Raw genomic sequence first — 24,343 nt, 5'->3', positions numbered from 1 at the left:
GGATTTTTGGTGGCTTCACACATTTTGGCAATGCTTTCATTCCCATGGCTGCACCCATAATTTGTGAATAATTTTCAGGAGCCCTGTCCAACCAAGGAAACAAGTTGTACTGCTTGATGTCCTGCCGACATATCTTAAAGCAGCGGTGCTCATCTGCAACACTACTGGTAGCCAATGGACTGTTGGAACGGAGGGAGTCGAGAACGAAAGAGATAGCCATGGGAGTGGACACCCCACCTCTTTGATGCTGACACTGAGATTATGGGAAAAGGACCAGATAGAGAGAGGATTGACACACTTGAGAATCCTTCCAAAAAAATGCCTTCACGTGAATAATTAGCAGAAATGTTGCAGCTCCAAAGTGCAGTCCAAATAACTCTATCAATGACTGCTTCAACAAATGACCATAGATACATAAATGGCATATTCTACAAGTAGCTCAGGAGTGCTTCTGTTAAGACATGCCTTCCTTTTTGTTTCATTGTGATAAATGCATGGTCCAATGTGTCTGCAGATACACCAAATATACCTTAAATGATGATTTGATATCACCACTGCGAACACAGTGTGTACCTGTGCAAGACACGTTTTTCACTGCACCTCGGTACAAGTGACAGTAATAAACCAATACCAAAACACTTCAGTTACATGAATGAATTTCTACCCCGTTGTCTCCATAGAACTAAATGAAAAACTGCTTTTGGATTCTGGAAGGAAACAAAATCTGCATCATCGCATGTCATTCATTGTCATACCTTCATATAATTCAGTAAATCACATAGATACAACAAAAACCACGTTAACCAAAGTCTCCTTCTAGTCAATGTTTTAATTTATACAGCAAGATTTACTTAACAGTAAGCAGTCAAAAGTAGTTTGAAAGATATGGAGTTGAGGAAGTCACTTTTTTTTGTTTGACAAGGAACGGAGAAAACAAACCTTACCAGATGCTATAACAGTACTGGCCCACAATGTGTTCTCAATGCTTAAACTCTCATTAATTGGTGGGTCACTATCCTCCTGAAAAACACAAAGAAGTTCATTTACCATATGTGGCTGCAATACCTTAATGGGGTGCTGTTGCTTACTTGTATGTAAAATTGTAACTATCACACCAATCAGCAAATTAAAAGTATCTTAAGTGTGAATACATGCATTTCTCATGCCACCCCTGTGACTGCATCATTCTCCTAGTTTGTGAGTTAAGGTGACTGTTCTTTGTTTCCAATGTAACCCCAAATCTCCGTCATTAACAAACACAATCAGCTTGCATATGTTATTCCATCAGGGCCCACCAAGTTAGTGACAACTCTCCTTTGCCCTTGGCTCAGATACAAAACCTGCAATCCACAGCCGCCTGATGCTCATGCACAAATTATCATCAGTCAAAAGAAGCATTGTAGGTTAACTGATTTAACAGAGCAATATACTAGGAAGTACTCAGTCTCTTTAGGAGAGGAATAGGGGAGGGAATTGTTATAGAAATCACAGAATCTTCACTATATTTTTTGTTATTTAAAAAGGAAATATTATTGAGGCAAGAACCTGTGTAAAAAGACAGACCCAAAATGAAACTATTTTCTCCCAGTCAGTAAAACCAACTCACCCGAGTGAAAGTCCCCACAAAACTGTGAATATCAAGGTTTGGTTCTTCTGCATAAACATAAGATCGTATTTGTAGCAAATCCTTTGTTAAAAAGACAAAAAAGAGAGATTAAGAAATTAACAACCTTGTTACATCAACATCTGACATGCTGATTCATTAGTATCTGGTCCGAAATCCCAGCCAAAGGAAACTATTTCTTGACACACCGAATAGATTCTGATCAACAATCAGTTCCTTAACTATGTATTCACAATAAATTATCATAATATTTGTCAACGTTTGTTGAAAACAAAGGTGAACCAGTTTGCCAATTCCAATGCTCACTGTACACACAGCCAGTGTATGTAAAATGTGAATTACAGGCAGTAATATTACAGGTGCTTTCTTTGATCAAGAGATACAAATCACTTCTCTTCATGGATTCACATCCTTTACATATATGAGTCAATTCACACAGTCCAATAACTATTTTTAGAAAGCCTTGATGCACAAACCTTTTATCTATATCCTCCCAAGCTTTCCAAACTTTGCCAAGGTGAATCAAGAAAACACTTGGCCCAGATCCAGATCATTTAACTGTTTTATTGTATCGTGAAGGAACATAAAGAGCTTCAGCTAACATTCAGACTTACTAAACATTGCAAATTGCATTTGTTGTAATAACACAGATAATGAAACAAGGCATTACCCACTTCAGTGGGTTGTGTGACTTCCCTGAACAAATAACATCCAGGTCCCCTCTGATCATGACTGATTATATTTTTCCATGACAAATGTCTCAGTTTGAGCCACACAATGTGAACATCAAAATCCTACCAACTCCCAAATTGAGCTTTAGCTCCTAATCCTCTCCATCACAAAAGTTTCTTCTTCCATCTCTGCAGCTCCATTCACCTCAGCCCACCTACTACTGAAACGCACATCTGTGCCTTGCAACTTTAAGATTCAACTCTTCAACCGGCTGCCCACATATCATCTTTCCCCTGGTCCCAATTATCCATCCTTCTTGACCCCACTGGCGTTTATTAGATCCTTGCCCTCCAACTTCAATGCAGATTTAAAATTCTCAGACTCATATTTATAGTCCTGCATACATCTGCCTCACCAACCCACCAGAAAACGCCATTCCTCTGACTCTTGAGCATTCCTCCTCTCCTCGAGCATCACGTGGCCAGGCTTTGAGGCCAAGTCCCCTCTGTCTGTAGTTTTGTCTTTAGCCCCCTCCACTCCCACCTTTTAAGACCCTTCTTAAAACTTATGCATCCAGCTAGTGTTTGTCATCCTCCTGAAGTGTCAATCTTTGGTAAGTGCTTTTGTTCAATATATTATCAAACTCAGATGCCCCTTCAAAACGGACTTTAGTTATTAACGAACGTATCCATGAACTTCCAAAACACTTACTCGTGCATGCGCACTGACCCACACACACCTGGATGTGTACCCCCACCCACATTAGGAGAGGTCAATAATGATAGATACATTTCTTGATTTTCCACCTCCTTACTCATAGGTGCTCAGACGAATGATGGCAATCCTGCAGCTGCCTCAGCTGAGATCAGCCACTCGGTAGAAGCTGGAGATCAATTTTTTGGTAACTACTATTGTTAATTCATCAGGGAAAAGCTGACCAGTCAAAGAAAAATTAAAAATAATTTTCTCAGCATTGTAGGCTTTAAGAGTTTCAAAATTGCTAAGTTATAATGGGAGCTTTAAGTCAGCAGTGGTAAAAGTGCTACTAGTGTAATAGTAATACATCTGTGGGGGACACGATGGTGCAGCCACTAGAGCTACTCCTTCACAGATTCAGCAACCAGGGGCTCGATCCTGACTGACGATGCTGTCTTTGTGGAGTGTCCACGTTTTCCATGACTGCGTGGGTTTCCTCTGGGTGCTCCGGTTTCCTACCCCATCCCAAAGATGGGCAGGTCAATAGATTAATTTACCACTGTAAATTGCCCCAAGTGTGTAGGTGAGTGATAGAATCTGGGGGTGGTGGTTGGGGGGGTGGGGGGAGGGTGGTGGTGTGGTATGGCTAATAAAATGGGATTAGTGTAAATGGATGACTCAGGATAACTGTCACACTCCTGGAAACAGACCCTTCAGCCCACTGACTGTGTTGACCATCAAGCACCCATTTGCACCGACCCCATATTATTGCTTGATGGTCAGTGCAGACTCGGTGAGCTGAAGGGCCTGTTCCCATGATGTACGATTCTATGACTCACTGCGAATGCAAGAAAAAAACTAGCAACTTTAAGGAGTAAAAAACTGGAATTATTCAGAACTTCCAGCTGTTTCTACGATACTCACGGCTGCAATGGGTAGTCTCTGGGTACAGCCAACAGGCAACCGCATCTTCCAATCAGTTTCACCATCCAGCTGATCAGTGCGGATAAAACAGGAGCCTGAAACACAGAACATAGTCTCGCATATTCAAGCTGTGGGTGGAGAATATGGCTACGTTTGCTTCAATATTGAGCAGCAAATGCCTTCAAAGTGAACCTGAAGAATACTGAAGTGTTCTATTCTTGAGCTTCAAGTACTGCAGGCTGACCAGCAGAGTACAGCAGGGGGCGGGGGTATTTCTTGCTGTTCCAAACCAACATTCCAACAAAGGAGTTATACAACCTCCTCCCAAGGGTGAAAGTGCACAAAGTACACCAAGACAGACTGGTGTGGCGTACAGGTGAGAATGTGGCCAATGCTATGTTTGCAATACAACTGGGAAGAAATTTACACGACCATACCAGTAAGAAGTCCAAGTTATTTTCACTGTCATTTCCACCTTTAAACTATAGCTTTTAGCTTTGAGAAGAGCTGCTAATGCAACTCAGATCCACCTGCAATACAGGTCCTACATCAATGTCTACTAAGACACTATCAACATTAAAATTTAATGGCCCCCTCTTCCAGAAATGAAATAATATATTCTCTCTCCTATTGGCCACTATAGTCCCTTCAGAAATGCTCCTTAATTTCTTTTTAAGAAGATATAACTTATGACAGGTGCTGCCCAGTCAATTCCACTCCTGAAGTTCAATGAACAAAGATAACTTACAACACCGGACAGCATTACAAGCACAGTGCCATCTGTGGTCATGTTATTTTTCAGATCAGTAAGATTGTAATAAAGCCAAACAATTTTGCATTAACTGTACCACCTATTGTTTAACAGATACTCCACTCAATGACACAGCAGTGCACTTAAACTAGTTGGCTTTTTAAGGGCTTTGAAGTGTGTGGCTGAACCGAGATCAGCTGCAGATGGGATCACTGGAGGTCAGGACATGCTGCTTTAGGCATTCCCCTCTGCAGCTGGCTGGGTTGAAGTTGCTGGAGGGGGGAGGGATCAGGCTACAGATGAGGAACATTGTTGACTAACTGTTTTGGTTCTATTACAGGTATGGGTGGAGTATCAAACACAGCATTGAGTCAGCAAGTGAGGCAACAGGTCAGTGAGCAAGTGACAGCTGAACTAGTCCACTAGCATTAAACAACTGAATTAAGCATAGGAAAAGTGTAATAGTTCAGATTCCTGCAGGCCTGAAATTATCTAGGACTTTCCTTGGTCTAAAGGGCTTGAACGTTCTAAATAATGATCATTGGTAGGAGATGTCTTTTTACAGTAGTTGTCTGCCACTCTGGTCTGTTATTAGTAATACACTTCTGCAGCACTCAGCGAATGAAAATCATGTAGCTTCATTGAACAATGAAAAAGATATATACAAATACAATAACTGCTAAAACAAAAAATACTTTTTGCAGAAATAGGACAATTTTAAAACCATTACCAATGTCGCAATTAAATATATTGAATTGTTACTTCTCTATACTGATTAGCAAATTAGTAAGTGAGACATTTACCTCCTTTGTCCGATGTTCGGAGGAAGATCATGTCAGCAGGCACCCTCTGATTCTATAGGAAAAAGGAAACAGGAAACAAGGTACTAAGCAGTATAAGTGATTTGAAGCACGACAGAGAGTGTGAATAAACCCAAGCACGAATATCGTAAGTTCATCAAATGCAATGCTTTATTACGAGGGTAAATCTTTCCATTTTCTCCCTGCTTGGGAAGCCTCTACATATCTTTCCTTCTCTAGAGAAAGGGACTACAGCCTGTTTGGTCTTTCTGATAATTATACCTTCTTCACGGTAGTGTAGTGGTTAGCATAACGCTAATACAGCGCCAGCGACCCGGGTTCAATTCCCGCCGCTGTCTGTAAGGAGTTTGTACATTCTCCCCGTGTCTGCGTGGGTTTCCTCTGGGTGCTCTGGTTTCCTCCCACATTCCAAAGATGTACAGGTTAGGAAGTTGTGGGCATGCTATGTTGGCACCGGAAGCGTGGCGACACTTGTGAGCTGCCCCCAGAAAACTACGCCAAAAGATGTATTTCACTGTGTGTTTCGATGTGCATGTGACTAATAAAGATCTTATCTTAGTTCTGGAACAATACTTATACCTTTTGGTACTTTTTCTTTAATAATCTGAAGACCAGACTGTATCATTAAACTGTGGTTCAGTGTAGATCAATACAAACTCCCTACTTGTCAATGCATTTCACATTTACCCATATTGAGATTCTTTTGTTCGTCAGACCATTGTTCTGAAAGTTTGTTAATTAATCCTCGTTTCCTTTCATAGTCTTGCTCCATTTGTTGAATCCCTATCAGTTCTCTCACCTTCAGCCACGCATTCTGATATTTTGCTTTCAATTCCAAAGTCCAAATTATTTATTTAAATAATGGGCATCAAGAATCTCTGTGGAATACATTCCACAAGCCTGAGTAACCACATTTAACCCCTGCTCTATTTGTTTTATAACTAGTTGGCAAATTATATGGCATTTATCTTCTGATTCTACATGCAAGGAGGAATCAGGAGACCATGATGTAGTACTTTGACAGATATTGCATTTAACTGTATTACTTTTGTTCACTCATTCTGTTGTTCCTTCAAAGCATGCAATAAAGTCAATCAAATACAAATCTTCCCTTTGGGATTTGTGCTAATTACTACATTTTTAGATTTTGTTTTGTTATTGTGTCTTTGATAAAAGATTCCAATATATTATCACATTGACTTTACTTGCAAGAAGTTAATTTAATATCTAAATGAAAGCACAAACCTTATCAACAATAATCAAATCCCCCACTTGAATATTTGAGCTCTTGACAATCACAGTACCTATGGCCACAAAGGGAGAATACACTTTAGCACAGGTTTGGTAGTCACAGATTCTACCATAAAGAATTTAAGCTGCAGAAGGACTGAAGTTGATGATAAAAATAGACAAGACAGGGTAGCTTAATAATTCAAGTTCAATATCTATTAAGTTTTACAATGACACTTTCAGCGCATTATATACAGACATATTATTCTAAGTGAACCCAAGACAAGGCTTTAGGTTTGCATCTGCTTCTGACATCACACTTTCACACTGAAGAAACCTACTACCATCATAACCATCACAACCAATTCAAACAAACTCATTGAATGATAGTTTTATATTCAACATGAAATCAATTTTAAAAATTCAAGAGGCATAGGTGCTAACTTTGAGTAACAGATCTATAAATCATTAGCTCCATCAGATGGAAATGCTTGGTTATAAGGATAAGCAGCCTCCATTTTCTCCCTAATTTAGATGCTACTATTTTCCCCCAATTCCTTAATAGGCCCCTGCTAATACTTTTTTGTTTCAGCCAATTGCAACCATGGAAAAGCAACTCAAGGAGAGCACTCATGTCTACGTGGGAAGAGACACAGTCTGTTGGAAGTGCCAGTGGTGGACACTGAATGGGGATAGGTTAGGAGCTAGTTGTGTTGTCATACTTTGTCAAGAAATAGTCACATTTGAGGTCCACAAATAGTGGTCACATGAAAGCTCCAGGGAACTTTGGAGCTAAAGCCCGTTTAATATTATTTGCAGATGTTGGAGCTGGAAGAAAATAAATACATTTAATTATACATTTTATAAAACAAGTGTGTGCTTATCAAAAGGCTATATTATAATACTAAAGTTCTTTAATCATTTACAGTTTGAATAGAAGTCTCCTTTACCATAGTGAAAATGCTGGCTCATTTATTCACAAAGCATAGAAATTGTTAAAAAGGTATGTGGTCATTTTAATTATACAATTGTAACACAAAAAGCATTTCTGCATTTTCAACTGACTTTTTCTAATGCATTTCAGTTTGAGGTGAAATCTTAAGACCAGCTGCAACAATAATCTGCAATGTATTACATTTATTGCCAGGCTGATAACTAGTTCAAGAAAGAAATCAGCAGAATTGACAAGGGTCACCTCGTCTTTGTTTATATCTCTTGCAGAAGGTACTTCACGTCATAACTTTAAATTAACAATAACCAGCCCAGGTTCCTGCCACTCTACATTTCGTGCTGTAGAACGGAAGCCTGTTACATCACAAAGATGATGATTCAGGCCAAGTATTTGGACAAAACTTCTTTATATATTTAGACAATAAACTTCAAAGCAATTTCTCTTCACCACCACCCCCCCCCCCTCCAATTCCCAAGAAATTTATGTACATGGACCAATTTGGCAAAATGCAGTGACAAAAATAGCTAGTGACAAAAGAGCATTATTGTCTATTTCCAAAGTGACAAAATACAACTTCAACCAGATCCCTCACCTCGAATCATGTTGCAAAAGTGAGATAAATATTCCTGAGAACGAGAGGATTTTTAAAAGATACCAGGCATATCCAGGAGCCATAATATTTTCCCTCCTGAAATGATTCTTTTCATGTGGCAAACTCAACAGTACAAAATGAAATCTGCAAGTTACTGATATTCTTTAACTTGAGGAGAATATTTTATGTTTTTTTAAAAATGGAGCTGCTGCCTAACCTTCAATGGAAAAGCAAGGGAAGGCACTGCCCTGGCATTGGTATTGATACCATGAGGCTGAGCCAACTTCAGCGCAGTCTTCAGCTTGTAGCAGAATGTGCCAGTCAGCAACATTTCATTCCTGGACAGCTCATTGCATGGGAAGATCAGTAAGTATCAAGCATACTAGACAGCATCCTTCACTGAATTGACAGCCTTCTGGTAGAAGTTGATATTTGTATCAGTGTGTGCCCCTGGGAACAACTCAAAGAGCACAGGGTCCTGTGTAATGCAGTTTGTTCAGGATGAACCTTGGCATCTCTATCCAGAACTTCTTAAGAGTCCAAATTCTGCAGCTCGGGCTGGGAACTGTGCCCACTGAACCATGCCAGGGTAACCAGGTGCAAGTACAGTGGCTCCATTTAAACAACTAGGAGAAAGTAAATAAAGTTTTTTATTTGATTTAATTAACTTAGTTTAAATGATTTTAGTTTTCTGAGTGTGTGCAAGTGAGAGCAAGTGAGAATGCAAGAGAAAAAGAACGCAGGTTGGAAATAGGGCTTCAGTTGTCAAGGCTGTTTTTTGACTGCCTCTGGTTGCTTGTGCTCGGACAGTCCCTTTTCTGCACTATGCAACACTAAGTATGCTAGGCTCCCGGTGGAAGAATCCATGCAGAACCTTGCCTCACGAGCAGGCAGCCAGCAATCTCAGGGAAGTGGAAAATCTGACCCGGTATTTATATTCTATAGCGATGATTTGGTGGGAAATTGAGCCTTATCTTATAAAGAATCTGTTTCACACCCATTCATGGCAGCAGAAATACTACTGCACTTGAGAGGAACAGTGCAAATTAGTAAAAGCAGATTGTGCTCAGTCCTCTAACCCAACTTTGCACCGCATTTCAGATTGGATTAGTTCCACTACATTGAGATTTCATGGCACTGTTATGGCCTTCAGTCAGGTTTGGACACAGCAGCCATCTCAGAAAAAGATGAGATCATCTCCGAATCCTGTCAGAACGGTGTATCTTTCAGAGCGTTTGCTCACTTGTTCATACATTTATTCCACAGATCTTTTCAACATTCTTCTATTATGGAAGTAAGAGTTCAAAACTACAGCATTCAACATTATAAGAACCTACCACAGAAACTCAAGACTCCAATTCCTACTGTGATGATTACAAAAACATTATTAAAGCAACTGATTCAATGAAGCCATATCTTATGAAACTCTAAACAAAGACAGTGACCCAGTGCTTCAAATATAGTACTTCAATTACAAGTTTCAGCAATAATTCATGTGTTTTAATCTACATTTCCTTCCATTTCTGAAAGCAAAATTGACCCCCATTCTCTCTAGTTTTTTGGTCTGTGGCAAAGTCAATACCACAGAAATAAAATCACAATACATTGTATATAATTTTGAGGTAGATGGAGAATGGAGATAAAAGTCCACAATGAATTAAAGATCTTCCATTAAGGGGCTTTAAAACAATAAATCCCAAAGCTAAGTCTGGATTTAACAGCGCAGACTTTTATTGAACTTTTTTGGATATGCAAACAGGAGATGCATCATAAATCTACAGGAGTCCTCCAAATGGTGGCTCAGTTACAAAGCCTACATAGCACTGCAGAAAGACACATGCTCACCCAGTACAAAAACCTTTGATTTTAAATGTTGTTCATTTTAGTTAAATCCTACTGTTTTAGCAGCTGGCAACAGGATACAAGAAGCAGGAACAGGGCCCTAGATGCTGACCTCTGGCTGTGAGCTTGCTGTAGATCTGGGAATTCACTTCTTTGTCTCGGACATAACATCGGATCTCCTCCACTGCCTCTCTGATGATTGTCACAGCCAAGACAAAACCCTGCAAGCCAAATATAAAAGGAAAGCCAGTACTTTTAGTGCAGATAAACAATTTGATTATCACGATTTGCACTCAGTAAAAAAAAAGCCCTAGGAATAATTAATTAAATTAAAATAAGGTTTACTCTCTGGTAATTGCTGCAGATCAACCCAAGATAGTAAAATACATGGTCCCGCAGCCTTGTAACAGCAGGATAGGTCGGACAGCTGTATTTTGAGGTCATTATAACAGTGCAAACTGAACACGTCGATACCGTGCCTGACCAATTGAACTCAACTTTAATGAACCATTTCATTATTCTAGTCCATGTGGTTAAATTAGTTACAGCCTGGTTAGAGTATTGAGGTTTTTAAAAGTCAAATGCCTGAAACTGGATTGGATAAACTCCTTTTTATGCATTATAGCACAGAAAACGCGATTTTGCACATTTTTAAGTATTTGTACCCTTTTACAATGAACTCCCGACCATCAGGACATGCGACAGGGTACTTCATTTCCTAATTAGCCTAATGCCAAAGTAATTTCCATGTCATATTTTCCACGCATGATGACATCAATGTGTGCAGCATCCACTAATTACTTAACAATATAAATTGGATCAAAAATTATGATTTGCAAACTACATAATTAACAGACAGTTCAACAAGGTGTACATCCAAACCAAAAGCAGCATTACCCATTTAATTTAAAGGGATATCACTGGGATCTGGATTTTACATTGTATTAGTCACCTACTGCTTCCTCTCTTATTTGATAAAAAATGTCTGCAAGCTGCAGCACAAGGTATAACAGCTGCCCGGACTCACTTTGTTGTGATGTACTTTTGTTGTGATGTGCTGCCAAACTATCATTAGCTCAGACAGGAGGATTTTTGTTATGCACAGGAGCTGATACAATCAATGTATTTAACTGTATAGATGGTCTAAACCTTATTTATCAGCGGATGTCTGTACATATGAGTGTGTACAGGTAGAACTCATCCATTCATAGTGCGAGATGTAATCAGAAGTCAAGACACTAACCTTCAACACTTCTTAAAAGTGCATTCACTTAGCCGTTGCACATGGATCAAAAGGACTCAAAAACCACAAAGCACTGTCATTAATCTAATTGTTCAGAATGAATTTGAGAAAAACAAGACATTATTCTCCACACTGTTCTCAGAGGGTAAGTTTGAAGACCAAGCAGGCAACTAAGCTCATGATCTATCAAGCAGGAGTGTTCCCCACTCTCCTGTATGCAAAGACATGGATACTTACAGTAGGTACTTCAAAGCACCAATACAAATTCCACCAATGCTTCCTCCACAAAATCCTCCAAATCTACTTGCAATGTTAACATTCCCCTCCCCTCAGTCCAACATTCCCAGCTATGAGCTTCTGAATATGGTTAACCCAGTTCAAATGGGAGAACCACAACACTTGCACCCCTAACACCAGACTTCCAAAGCAAGCACACTACTGCCAGCTTTGTTGCAGTAAGAGGCTTCCAGGAGAGCAGAGAAAATGGTTCAAGGATGTTCTCCAAAGCTCTTCAGAAATAAAACCTCAGTACAAAATCATAGAGCTCGCAAGCCCAAGATCGTTGAAGCTGGCAGGCAGCCATCTGGGAAGGCAGTGAGAACTTTTGAATCCCTCTGGGAGCATGTAGGCACCAAGTGCAAACAGTGGAAGAAGCATACACTCATGCAATCAACCCACACACCCGCAATACCAAACTCCACCTGTCTCATCGTGGGCAGACTCTGTGGGTCCCTCAGTCATCTCAGAACCCACAGTGGAAGCAAATTACCCTTGACTTAAGGGACTGCCTAAGATGAAGCAACTACAGTTTTTAGTAATGAGTCTGTATAAAAAGACACCCAACAAGCTTGCACACAAACTTTGTTTCTGAATGTGGCTGAAAGGACCAATCTGTTCTGGGAATGAAGCCTTAGGACAATTCATTATCAGGACCAAGCTATTTAGAGAGAGTTAAATGAGACAATCTAGTCACAGTAAAACAGAACTCTTTCAAAAGCTGGTCCCATCTATGGCATCCTGGTGGATGTAATTATTTCAAAAGACTTAAGTCAACCTAATACAAGACCAGTATCACAAAAGTAAACCACATCACCATTCTCCATTTAGTCCATCGCAGAATTTGAAATTTGTAGAAGTGTCAAGCAATCTGTTTAAACAATACATGCTACATCTCAATGCTGTTTTGTAACACAGACGCAGTAATGGACCTCTGGCCTGGAAACAGATTCTCGACTGTAGGATGTACTGCCTAGTTTGCTATTTATTATAGTGTTATCTTTTAAACAAATATTAAGAAACATAAAGGAAGAATTTTAAAAATATGAAAGCCAAGAAAGAGCTCAACAAGAAGATTACCCATTTGGGTGAATGAACAACTAGATTGGGTGCCAGATTGGTCCAATACTATTTGTGCAGAGCTGCTTCTCTATAAAGTTAATGGCAACTAACATGATAGCTCTGGCAAACAAATCCACTCAATCCAGATTCCAGCTGAAAGTCCATCCTTACCTGCTTAATACATACACAGTAAATAATGACTCTATTATCTCGAGTGGATGTCTCAAAATGGAGATGTATTTAACAGAAATGGATGGAACGGAGCCAAAACATTGACCATCATTTGGTGTTTGAATTGGCAAATACACGTAATGACATACATTGCATTTCTAATACTGATAGCCCAGTTCCAATTCACAAATGGGAGGTCAGATCAGGTCAGGTCATTTTAATGCCAGTGCTCCATTGTCACAGCCATGTACAAATGCCTTCAACTATCATGAAGGCCAATGAGTAGGCAGCAGACCACAACTGGAGACTGAAGGGAACTCACACCACTCAAGCTTACCATTGTTTTGAGGGAGCAGGGGCCTAAACCATCCTATACAACTGTGAGAAGGGAAAGGAAGTCCAGGGCACACAAGACCCAAGACTTCCTTTGGGTCCTAACTCTATTGCTATTCTTGACCAACATGAAACCATCATTGAGATCTTTACTCACAGCTCTGCAGCCTGCTCATTATTACTTCGGGCCATAATAGAAGCAGAAGCTATGGGTCCTGGGATTTAAAGAACTACATGGTATCATCACATACCTAATTTCTGCATCTCAAATGAAGCTCCCACCTGCCTGTCCAAACCATGATTGTTGAAATAGTGTTGGGCACAAACATGACATGAATGACATAAATAGCATCTTCCTGCTCCATTTTTGTGAGACACAAGGATTCAGACAGGAGCATATCCACCCAACCCATCCATGGTCAATATTCAGCCTCAACCCATGGTCCCATCCACCCTCTTGCAATGCTAATTTGGAAGAACAGTTTATTTTACGCATTGACCTGGCCAATGTTTATCCTTCTACCAATATTTTTAAAACTGATTATCTGTTCATTGTCATTTGTGGGAGCTTGCTTTGTACAACTTAGCTGCCTCATTTCCCACATACTTTTTGCCACTGTTGTATTTCATTGGCTGTGAAGCCATTTGAGGCTTCCTGAAGCCAGGGAAGACAAATGCAAGTCTTTCTTTCTTTCTCTCTCAAATAACAGCTCTTTGACCTTTTGGAGTTCGCAAAGAAGCTAATGAACAGAGGACTTACCAATGGAGCCCAATATGTGTATAGAGCACCAAGTCGCAGATCTGGTACAAACTGGGAACATGCCAACAGCAGGAAGTACAGATTGAAGAAATACTTAAACTGGTTAAATAGTACCTAAAAAAAAAGAAAGAATCCATAAATTCCAAGTTAAAGAATCAAACATAAAATGAAGATGAGCCAATTTCAAAACAAAGGATATTTAGGAAATTGATTTTAAGGAACAGATATGGTCAATTCCAGAAAATCCCCATTGTATGGCCCCCCTAAAATAGACCTTTCAATGCCACATTTTGAAAACTGCAAACACCGAACTAGGCTGAGCTTTAACAGGAATTCTTGGGATAGAGGATAAAGTTACTGCTTAGGACACAATCTGAAAACTGGATACAAACTACACTTGAAATTATGTTGATTTTCAAAAGTGAAAATATCGTTCAGGTTTCTGCCGAAACACAAATGTGACATCATTCAATGAACAGGAAAAACTGGGCATCATAATAGAATGTAATTCAGTTTCTTAAGTAAATTAAATATTTAGTAGTTACAATCTTTTAAAATGTTTCTCCTGGTGACATTGCACCTATAATAATTTTAACATGGAGTTTCCTTGAAGGACTGCAAACACACAAAGAGTGGACACCTGCCTTGGTCATTAATTCATTTTTGGGGCACGACCCACTTTGTTGGCCACATGGGCCTCCTATGAAAGGCTTTTAAAAAATAATGGCAAAATGTGGAAATTCAGTTTGTGCTCGATATAAGCTTTTGCTTATAATTCCTTCTTTTTAAAACATTAACTTGGAACAAACTGAGCTGATAAAATGATCACAAATGAGCAGATGCTTTCAGCTACAATGTCTGAAATCATGACAATGAAGCTGCAGTAGCCTGGGAAGGTTTCCTGAACAACAAGGACCTACTTTTTACTGAACAGATCAGGAACTGGTCATTTACACATCAGCAATGTGCACACATGGATTGCAGAAGCAAATGTGAGCAGTTTATTTAATATTAACTTGCACCTGTATGCACAGAATAAAAATCCATTTATAATGCTCCATTTATAAATCCATTTATAATTTGGCAAAAATGTAAGTAAATGATTAGCCAAATTTTGGGTGGCACAGTTGCTGCCTCACAGATCATGTACCCAGGTTTGATCCCAACCTCCGATGCTATCTGTACCCGCATAGATTTTCTCCAGGTGCTCTAGTTTCCTCCCACATCCCAAAGATAAGCTGGTCAGTTAGTTGGCCGACGTAAACTGTCTCCGGCATGCAGGAGAATCTACAGAGGATTGATGGAATATGGGGAGAATTTTTTTTAAAAATGGGATTAGAGTAAATAGATATTTGATAGTCAGCACAGTCTCATGGGCCAAAGGGTTTGTTTCTGTGCTCTATGCCTATAAATGTGCTTACTGCACATAATTTACCTTTGTTCCTCTGTCCCTTGTATGTCTTGCTTACTGCTAGAGAAAGGTTCTATAGGAATCAGTAACCTTGCAGTATCTCGGATAAAGCACCTATACTTACTGGTACCCCATCCAGTACCTTAAAAATTTATTCTTGATACAGTGTACACCACATGCAAAAAATCACAGTAATCCATTAAGACTCCTCAACAGTACCTCCCAAATCTGCAAGCTCTGTCACCCAAAGATTACCAGACAAATAAGATTACCATTATCTACAGGTTCCCCTCCATGTCACACACCACTCTGAGTTGTAAATATATAACTCCCACCTTCTCAGGTGCAAGGATAGAATTCACCAGCAAAAGTAATTGTAGAGGCAGAAAAAATGTCAATGCTCAAAATTAGATTCGAGAGGTAAATGGAAGAAAAAAAGTGAAAGGGAAATTGAAATAGGGTGCTAAATAGAATTAGGGCTAATTGCTTGCATTGAGGGTGCACATTGATAGAGGCTGGTTGCCTCAAATGGCCTGTTTCTAACTTGCAAATCCCTAAAGGACAATTCTACAACAGTCATCTAAATCATGATTATACAGATAAATGTATGCCTTTTCTCAGCAGGTTAAGGAAGCAAAGAGGTTTTCTTAAGGGTCTTTCATCCACCTGTTAATGAATGACCTAAGGTGATGCCTGGAAGCAGGTCACCGGACAATCAACAGGGAATGGACTTGTTGAGATGTATTGCAGGATGTGGGAAATGCAACAATGAGTTATTTTAACACCAGATTAGAAAAACATTGAAAAGGGGGAAGGGGAGGGGGGGAGAGAGAGGGGGAAGGGGAGGGGGGGGAGGGGGAAGGGGAGGGGGGAGGGGGAAGGGGGGAAGGCAGCGGGAGAGGGAGAGAGGCGGGGCGAAGGGGAGAGAGGGAGAGACACACTTAGAAGTGTTTTGCAAGGTGGGCCTTTGAACAGTTTTAATGATTAAATTCAGAATTCATTTCAATTACATACCCCAGGAAGAAAGGTAAATATGTTGTATTTCTGATTATTGATAACATTTCGTGGATATTTCTGTTCTCTTTTCTCTGGATGTCCAAGCCACACTGTGCGAGGTTTGAAATCTCTTCCTCTACAGCACCAACCACAGCATCTTTAGGAAAGAAATATATATATTTAGAGCTTGCACTCAAAGAAAATATTGGCAAAGTAACAAGGTATATATAAATGAAATTACTACTTCATTTTAAATGACAGTTATTGCAATTTCTTATTCATACTCTGGTCAGAATTTAAGGAGCTCAGTATAGGTGAACTATAAATGAAGTTGTCTGCACCCAATTAAAATTAGCATAATTTGTAGTGTTTCTACTTAATAATAAGGCAAGGTCGCAGGTATGTTCTTGGGAAGATTTATTGGGTTTGTACCTTAAAACAAGTTATTTTGCCTTTCTTATTTAAATATTTATTTATTAGTCACATGTACATCAAAACACACAGTGAAATAGGTCTTTTTGCGTTACTGAGAATGTTCTGGGGGCAGCCCACAAGTGTCACCAATATAGCATGCCCACAGCTCCTAACCCGTACGTCTTTGGAAGGTGGCTGGAAACCGGAGCACCCGGGGGAAACCCATGCAGACATGGGAAGAACGTACAAACTCCTTACAGACAGCAGCGGAATTGACCCTGGGTCGCTGGTGCTGTAATAGCGTTACGCTAACCGCTACACTACCGTGCCACCCTTATTCATCCTCTCAAGCAAGTCAGACTTAGTTCTAAGTTAATACTTTATATTCAAGTGCATTATTTGGGCAAACACTGCTTTCTGAATCATTCTTATATGTACTAATTATAAAATAAGTATTAGTTAGGCCAATATGTATCCCAAGGAAAAGGTAAACAATTAGTTCCAAATGACAACCAGATTATCTCAGAAGTGAAAGACTGTTACATCAGTTCTGAAAATAAATAAAATTCGTAATGTTCTCTCTATGGTGAGCATGAAGATCTGCAGCAATTGAAGGAAGTACAGGGAATCTTGTGTTCTGTCCAACATTCATCCCGCAAACTACTTCAATATAAAATTATAAGCCAATTCATTTTATTGCTGCATTTGGGACACTGTTGTATTATCCTACAGTTCAATGTGATTTGCCAGAAGTAAACTTCTTTTAGGAGAGATCTCTTGGTAAAAATTTCAGAGAAAATCCTATACTTCTGTTAGGTTGCAATATCAATTAACTTTCTTATGCGGAGAGGGATCCCTGGGAAATGTGCAGAGCTGTAAGTAATACATCTCATTGATTTTACATAAACATATCACAGGCAGGTGAATTTTACCAGCACAGTACCAGAAAACAAGTCATTGCCTTAGATAGGATGGGCCTTTGTTGACATAATACAAACTCGTTGTTGCACAAGTTTGCTTGGTTGAACTCTGTTAAGACTGAAACACTTAGTTCCTGCCAATTACAGTCATGTATTCACTTAGATAAGGTGCATGTCCCTGTCCCCAAGGGAATGGCATTTGCACTTATTAAACAAATAGTTTAATATTAAACTGCAGAATAATTTAGTTTACTTTGGACACTTCAGTGATTCTGGGTATTCCAGTCTCTCTCACATCTGGCTGATAGGAAAGGAGTGTGTTCTGGCAAAATTAATAAGTTATCAAGGAAATGAATGTTTTCATTGGCAAATTCCTGAATAATTTATCACTGACAATGTCCACCCTTTGAAGTTCTCAGATGCATCAGTACTGAGTGTAAAAAGCACTTGTTTCTTTATTGCAGACATTGAGCCAGATCACCCTCATTCTGGCCTGCTGCCTGCACCCATCTGTGCTTTCCTTGAAGCTGCACTTACTTTTTGTAATCCTGTGGGTCTGATTGAGCTGTAGACATGGCCATTGCAGCCATCACAAGAAGCAGAATGAGCCATAGTGATCATAGGCCTCAGGTGGCAGATCCTGAGATCTCATCCTTGAATTGCCCCAGTGACCTATTATCAGAGGCCTTAATATTTTGTTTAAATACCTCTGATGATCAGAATTAAATAATTAAAATGAAAAAGATAAGAGATTTCAGTAAATGATTTTGTGCTGGAAATTAATTAAACCACTATGATTCAAAAAAAGAGACAAATCATTTATTTCCAGTTAGCTTTTCAATCAACATTGCTGACTTCATTCAAATGAATGGGTCCACAATACAGATTGCAGTCATCACTGACATACAACTGAGTGGTCAGATGCCAAGAACATCAAGCCTCTCAGCTCAAGACATCAATGTGCCACCCCTGACCTCAAGTAAACCACCAGAAAGTAAGTCAATTGAGCTAGCATCAGACCTCCAGTGCATTTCTGAATTCTTTATCACAATGCACAGAAGTCAGGAATGAGCTGGCCCATACCCTGCAGTCACTTGAAAATTCTTTGCAGTTCCACCCAATGAAAACCAGCATGATGTGGCCCATTATGCTGCGAGGTACTCCAGCAGCAGAAAATACTATTTGCTTTAATTCAGCTTCTGAGTTTAATGTGGAGAGATTGAGTAGATGTAAAGAAAAATGTTTATTTTTCAGGATTTGTGTCTGTGTATTCAACAGCCACATTTAATTTATTGATTCTCTTCATCTAGGCTACCTAATGAAAAGCATTGCTCCAGCATTCTCTTCGTGCGATCAGAATTACCTAGATCGATGATGGCCAGTGTTTGCAACAGGTAATACTTAGAATACTTAGGGCAGGCACGGTAGTGTAGCGGTTAGCATGACACTATTACAGCGCCAGCAACCTGGGTTCAATTCCGGCCGCTGTCTATAAGGAGTTTGTACATTCTCCCCGTGTCAGTGTGGGTTTCCTCCGGGTCCTCCGGTTTCCTCCCACATTCCAAAGATGTACGGGTTAGGAAGCTGTGGGCATGCTATGTTGGCGCTGGAAGTGTGGCGACACTTGCGGGCTGCCCCCAGAACACTCTACGCAAAAGATGCATTTCACTGTGTGTTTTGATGTACATGTGACTAATAAAGATACCTTGTATATAAAAAAAGAGATATATCCTGTAAAATTTAGAAGGATGGGAGTTAAAAGAAAGATTTCAGCAAAGTTTTCAAACTATATTGATCTGATATGGTAGGTAGTGAGAAATTATCTCGGGATGTGGAGGTGATTCTAGGTTAGCAGCCATAATCTCAAAATTCAAGTCAGGCAATGCGGAAGTACTTTTACTGCAAATACTGAAAGAAATGTGGAACTCTCTCTACAAATATTAAAAGGTTACTTGTTAATTTTGATTCTGATAAATGTTGTTAATCAGAGGCATGAAAAGGTACAAGCACGGTATAAAACTGGATCACAGATCAGCCTCAATAAGGTCAAGTGGCTATATACCCTCCCTGGACTTGTTCATTCGCTCTGGATTAGCATTCAGGGAAGAGTCTAATTTACAGATCTGAAGATTCTTCAAACATGACAACATCACGAATGGATTTTGTGCTTGAAGCGTGAGAGCAAAAGATACAATTTGAACAGAAAGGACCAAAACTCCAAACTAGTTGTGCCTTGTTGCAAGTAAGAATATAAAATGTTAGAAATATGCAATGAGTCAGGGAACAGCTATAGAGAGAGGAAGAGAATTAATGTTTTTAGTCAATAACTTTTCATCAAATGAAAGGGATTCCAGATACCTGATCCATGGGCCTTTTCAGTACTTGTGATAACTTTAAGTTGCAAGATTCTTGGGAATATATCTTTGTTCTGACAACAGGTCTTCAGCCTGAATGATTACATCTATTGCTCTCTCCACAGATGCTACCTGGCCTATTGGGTATATACAGCATCCTATGTTTTAATTTCAGATTTCCAGCTGCTGCAGTTTTGTTTTTGCCTTTTGAACGTTCCTCACGGTAGCGTAGCGGTTAATGCGACGCTATTACAGTGCCAGCGATCGGGGTTCGATTCCCGTCGCTGTCTGTAAGGAGTTTGTATGTTCTCCCCGTGTCTGCGTGGGTTTCCTCTGGGTGCTCCAGTTTCCTCCCACATTCCAAAGATGTACGGGTAGGTTAATATGGGTTTAAAATGGGCGGCGTGGACTCGTTGGGCCAGAAGGGCCTGTTACCACGCTGTAAGTAAAATTTTTTTAAAAAAATTTAAAATTTATAACACATAAAAAGGTGGAAGCTAACTTCCATTTGTGTTCTTGTTATGTTGACAATTTGCCGGTTGCATTCAGGGGCCCTCTCCATGGCTCATGGCGCCTTCATAATTGTTTATTTTCTTGTAGCTCCTGCATCATTCCCACTCAACTTTACTGCAGCTTATTTGCTTTTGGGTCTATTTCTACTCCCTTTTGTTTTGAAACATACAAACAGCTAATTTCCCAACACATGCATCAAAGAATAAATACCTTATAATGACACAAAAGGATGCCATTTGACCCACTGAGGCTATGCCAGCTCCCAGGGAGAAATCTTGTTTGGCCCATTCCCCTTCCTTATTTCCCTATACCCTTACAACATATTCTCTCACACACACACTCCCATCAACTCCTTTGATTATTTTTGCTATTAAATTATACTAAATAGTAATTAACAGCAGCCAATTAACTCATCTTTGGAACATGAGTGGAAACTGAAACGCCCAGTGAAGACTCTCCTGAACACAGAGAGAATGTGCAAATTCTGCATAGACAGGCATCCGAGATCAGGATCAAATGCAGGTCCCTGGAGATATGTGCCAGTACCAATAACTGCCGCACCACTGTCACCCTTTATGTTCCAAAATAATCCAACATTATCATGGAAAAATGTCACATATTCTCCAAGAACATTGGCACTTAAGAAAGTTGTCAGAAGTATGGAAAAGCTCCATGGATCAGTTTACAGAATTCCTTCTCCACAACAACTATTTTCTACAGCCTTCCTATGGTAATGAAAGCATAAAATGCCATTCATAGCAGAAACCGATCTAAAAAAAACTGCAAACGTAAAACGTTACATCGTAATGAATGGAAATGCTTGAGTCTTAATGGAAATTTTCTTCAGAACTGACCTTCATTTATCTCCTCTGACTATACTTAACTGCTGTTTTAACACTTCAATAAGCTGTAACAGTGACAAGGTTTTTCGGGACCAAGCCCAAGTACCCAACTCTTAAAGGCAAAAGGTCTTTTGAAATGAAACAAACCTATTCCCTTTACAAGAACAAACCACTTGCCAAAACAATTTCACCATTTTCTTTGTTGCATTCACTCCAGTTTGAGTGCATTCCTTCCTAAAACTGCATTTATCCCGACCCATTTATTCATATCCAGCTTATTCTCTGCTCCCATTACTTCGATTCTAAAAAAAATATTGTTGTATTTCTGTGGTGCGTTGAGTGTTTGCTGGCCAAAAAGCAGATTCCAAAACAAGTTCTATCAGTATGTCACTGCAATTTAAATTCCAATGGAGGCTGGAATGAACCAATTATAATTCCATAGCATGGTAGAAAGGTGCTCTCTCTTAAAAGGTGCAGGGTTCGCTGATTTCCTGTGTGCAAGAAATCGCTATCAATATCCGTCAAAAATACTCAATCTTTTACCGTGAATATCAAGTTAACACAGTATTTATCTCTGTGTCTGGCTCTAAATGTGCAGAACCCAGATTCAAAAAGCTGGCATGACTATAACATTGGGTCTTCTTAAAGTTGAACATTGGGTGCAGCATACTTTAAGATCTAGAATACACGTTGTAAGCTTGGATCACTGACTCTTGTGTAAAATTTGGCATGCTGATCTCAAACAAGTTGAATGATCCGATATGCAAGAAATTGTTGCTGCTTTTCAACGTATTTCAAGAGCTCGGCATGCTAGGTGTTTAATCAGTGTACATCTCAGCTTTCGCCTCAGGATTGAGTTGCGCACGTACGTGTTATGTGCAAGAAAAAGCACAGGAGAAGAACAATGTTCGCGTTTCTAGATGCGTGGGTTACACTCGGCTCCTCCCTACAGCCGGCGAGCATGACACCAGCATTAGATCATCGGAGGTGGGTGTCACCTCATGGGCTCGCTCTGCCGTTCCTGCCTTCTAACTGAAGCAGTCTTTCCCCAACAGATCAATTTCCTACTGGAATACGATGCCACTTATCCGTGCATCGGAAACTACCGGGATATCCTACTGTGTGTGTTTGGGAAAGCATTTTTATACGTAATTTTTAAACCATCTCACTTGTTGGCGATGTGCAAGTTCACGAGTCCTGGGCCTCGCCCCGGCTGGTGTTAATCAGGAAGAACCTGTCAGGAAAAGCTTGCCGCCTCCCACAATCACCGAGCAGAGCCCAAAGCAGGAAAGACAATCCTCCTCCTTCCCTCACCGCCCTAAGGTGACACAACTCCCCAACTCAGATTTTCTCCATTCTAATTAAAACCTATCTCCGCTGTCCAATTACTCCGCGCTACCTGCCTTCCCACAAACCAAAAACTCGCACCGTGTTGCCCGGCTGATGGGAGCGCCTCTTGTTTATCGTTAATCCGCCGGATACCCCGCCGCCTCCCTCCCTGCCTGCCTCCGCCGGACACCTGTCACCGCGGCGGCACAGGGGAAGCCGAACGCTCCGGGGTCGGGCTCCAGACCAACAACAAGGACAGCCTTTCAACACAACACTGATCACCAGCGCAACGCCTCAGTCCAAAACAACAAATAATCCCGCAGCCCCCACATAACAGCATCGCCCGTCCTCCGGCTCAAAGGACAAGGCAATTGCAGGGCAGCCCGTCAGGCTCCCGTGTGCTGCGGTTCACCCTTTGTCTCTTACCCGCTCCTCTGTTTGGAATCATGCATCTTCTTATGGCGGACAGGCTGCAGCGGGATATTGTCCGACATGTTCGCTGGCTTCTCTCCCTCTCAAATTGGGTGGTGCGCTCTGCTCTCTACCCAGCAGCCTCTCTCTCTTTCTCGCTCTCTCTCTCGTTGTTTATCAGTCTGCAAGATCTGCCTGCGGGGGTCAAAGGTACAATATGGGCACAGTCATGGCAACGGATTGAAGGTGTTTCATTGATAGCGGGAGGCAATTGCACAAAGACGGATCTGCCACGCGTCACTAAGATGTAATGATACTTACAACTGCATTAAAATTCACAATCCTCTCTCCACTATTTCCCACCACCTGCCCTGGAGGAAATTAACTGTTTCTGGGACGTGGTTCTAATGTTCCATGCCTATTGAAAGCCTACATCCCGGTTAAATCCATTCCGCTCTTTATCCAAGTTGGCATATGCTTCCAAGCAAGGAATTTTTAAATAGCTTTCAGAATAGGGAGCTCTCCCTGACTCTGTTCCCGGTGTTGTCCAGGCCACGACTGTTTGACTGAAAGCAGACCCATTTAATATTGTCCTGCTCGGTAAGGCTTAGTTCCACGATATACAAAGAATTTATTAGTTTTAAGATTGTTTAGATTGGAAAGTTAGAGCACGACTCACCAAAATCCTCGTTCAAGGTGAAGTTTCAGATGAGATATTAGACTGAGGCATTTTGTGTTAGTACATAAAAACCACTCAAAACACGCGTGGCATTTCTCTTCAAAAAGTTCACTGCTGGAACAGCCACCAAAAATGAAATGGATGTGAAATACAGGAGCTTAATTAATGTGTTATTTTTAAAATAAACTTTCCTTCAGTTTTTAAATATATTTGCAACATGTCAGGTTCACTAATCATAAATATCACCCAACAATTCCTAAGTGTTAACAGTTTTGAAAACAATGAAATGAAAGCATTTCAATTTGAAACGGATTCTTGTTCAGATTTTGAAAACACATATTCACAAGGAATGCACTGTTTACGGTGCTCTTTTATCAATTAATGTTCAGGACTGAAAATAAAAGACTCTGATGGTGCCTTTGAAAGGGGCACAGGAGTTTAAAATGAGGAATGAAGTGATTTCTTTATTTGTGAAAGACATAAACAGAACCCACTTAAAAGTAGTTAGCACAGCTGGAAGCATTT

At 40.2% G+C, this 24,343-nt stretch overlaps 1 protein-coding gene across 1 annotated transcript in view; it reads right to left on the bottom strand.

Annotated features, from left to right (window-relative positions):
* The window catches only part of LOC127578672 (probable phospholipid-transporting ATPase IIA), a 109,935-nt gene extending 86,539 nt beyond the window's left edge, over positions 1 to 23,396 (bottom strand). The window contains exons 1-9 of the mRNA XM_052030937.1: positions 23,155 to 23,396; positions 16,375 to 16,513; positions 13,950 to 14,063; positions 10,217 to 10,325; positions 6,734 to 6,792; positions 5,471 to 5,522; positions 3,917 to 4,011; positions 1,607 to 1,687; positions 945 to 1,020 (exon numbers count right to left, since the gene is read on the bottom strand). Of these exons, the coding sequence (XP_051886897.1) occupies positions 945 to 1,020; positions 1,607 to 1,687; positions 3,917 to 4,011; positions 5,471 to 5,522; positions 6,734 to 6,792; positions 10,217 to 10,325; positions 13,950 to 14,063; positions 16,375 to 16,513; positions 23,155 to 23,222 (793 nt within the window). The 5' untranslated portion in view covers positions 23,223 to 23,396. The remainder of the gene's footprint in view (positions 1 to 944; positions 1,021 to 1,606; positions 1,688 to 3,916; positions 4,012 to 5,470; positions 5,523 to 6,733; positions 6,793 to 10,216; positions 10,326 to 13,949; positions 14,064 to 16,374; positions 16,514 to 23,154) is intronic.
* Between the last annotated feature and the right edge of the window lie 947 nt (positions 23,397 to 24,343).

The sequence above is a fragment of the Pristis pectinata genome, chromosome 16 (genome assembly GCF_009764475.1).
Source record: "Pristis pectinata isolate sPriPec2 chromosome 16, sPriPec2.1.pri, whole genome shotgun sequence".
Classification (NCBI taxonomy): domain Eukaryota; kingdom Metazoa; phylum Chordata; class Chondrichthyes; order Rhinopristiformes; family Pristidae; genus Pristis; species Pristis pectinata.
Note: the sequence above shows the minus strand (reverse complement) of the source record. Positions and strands in the feature narration are given on the sequence as shown.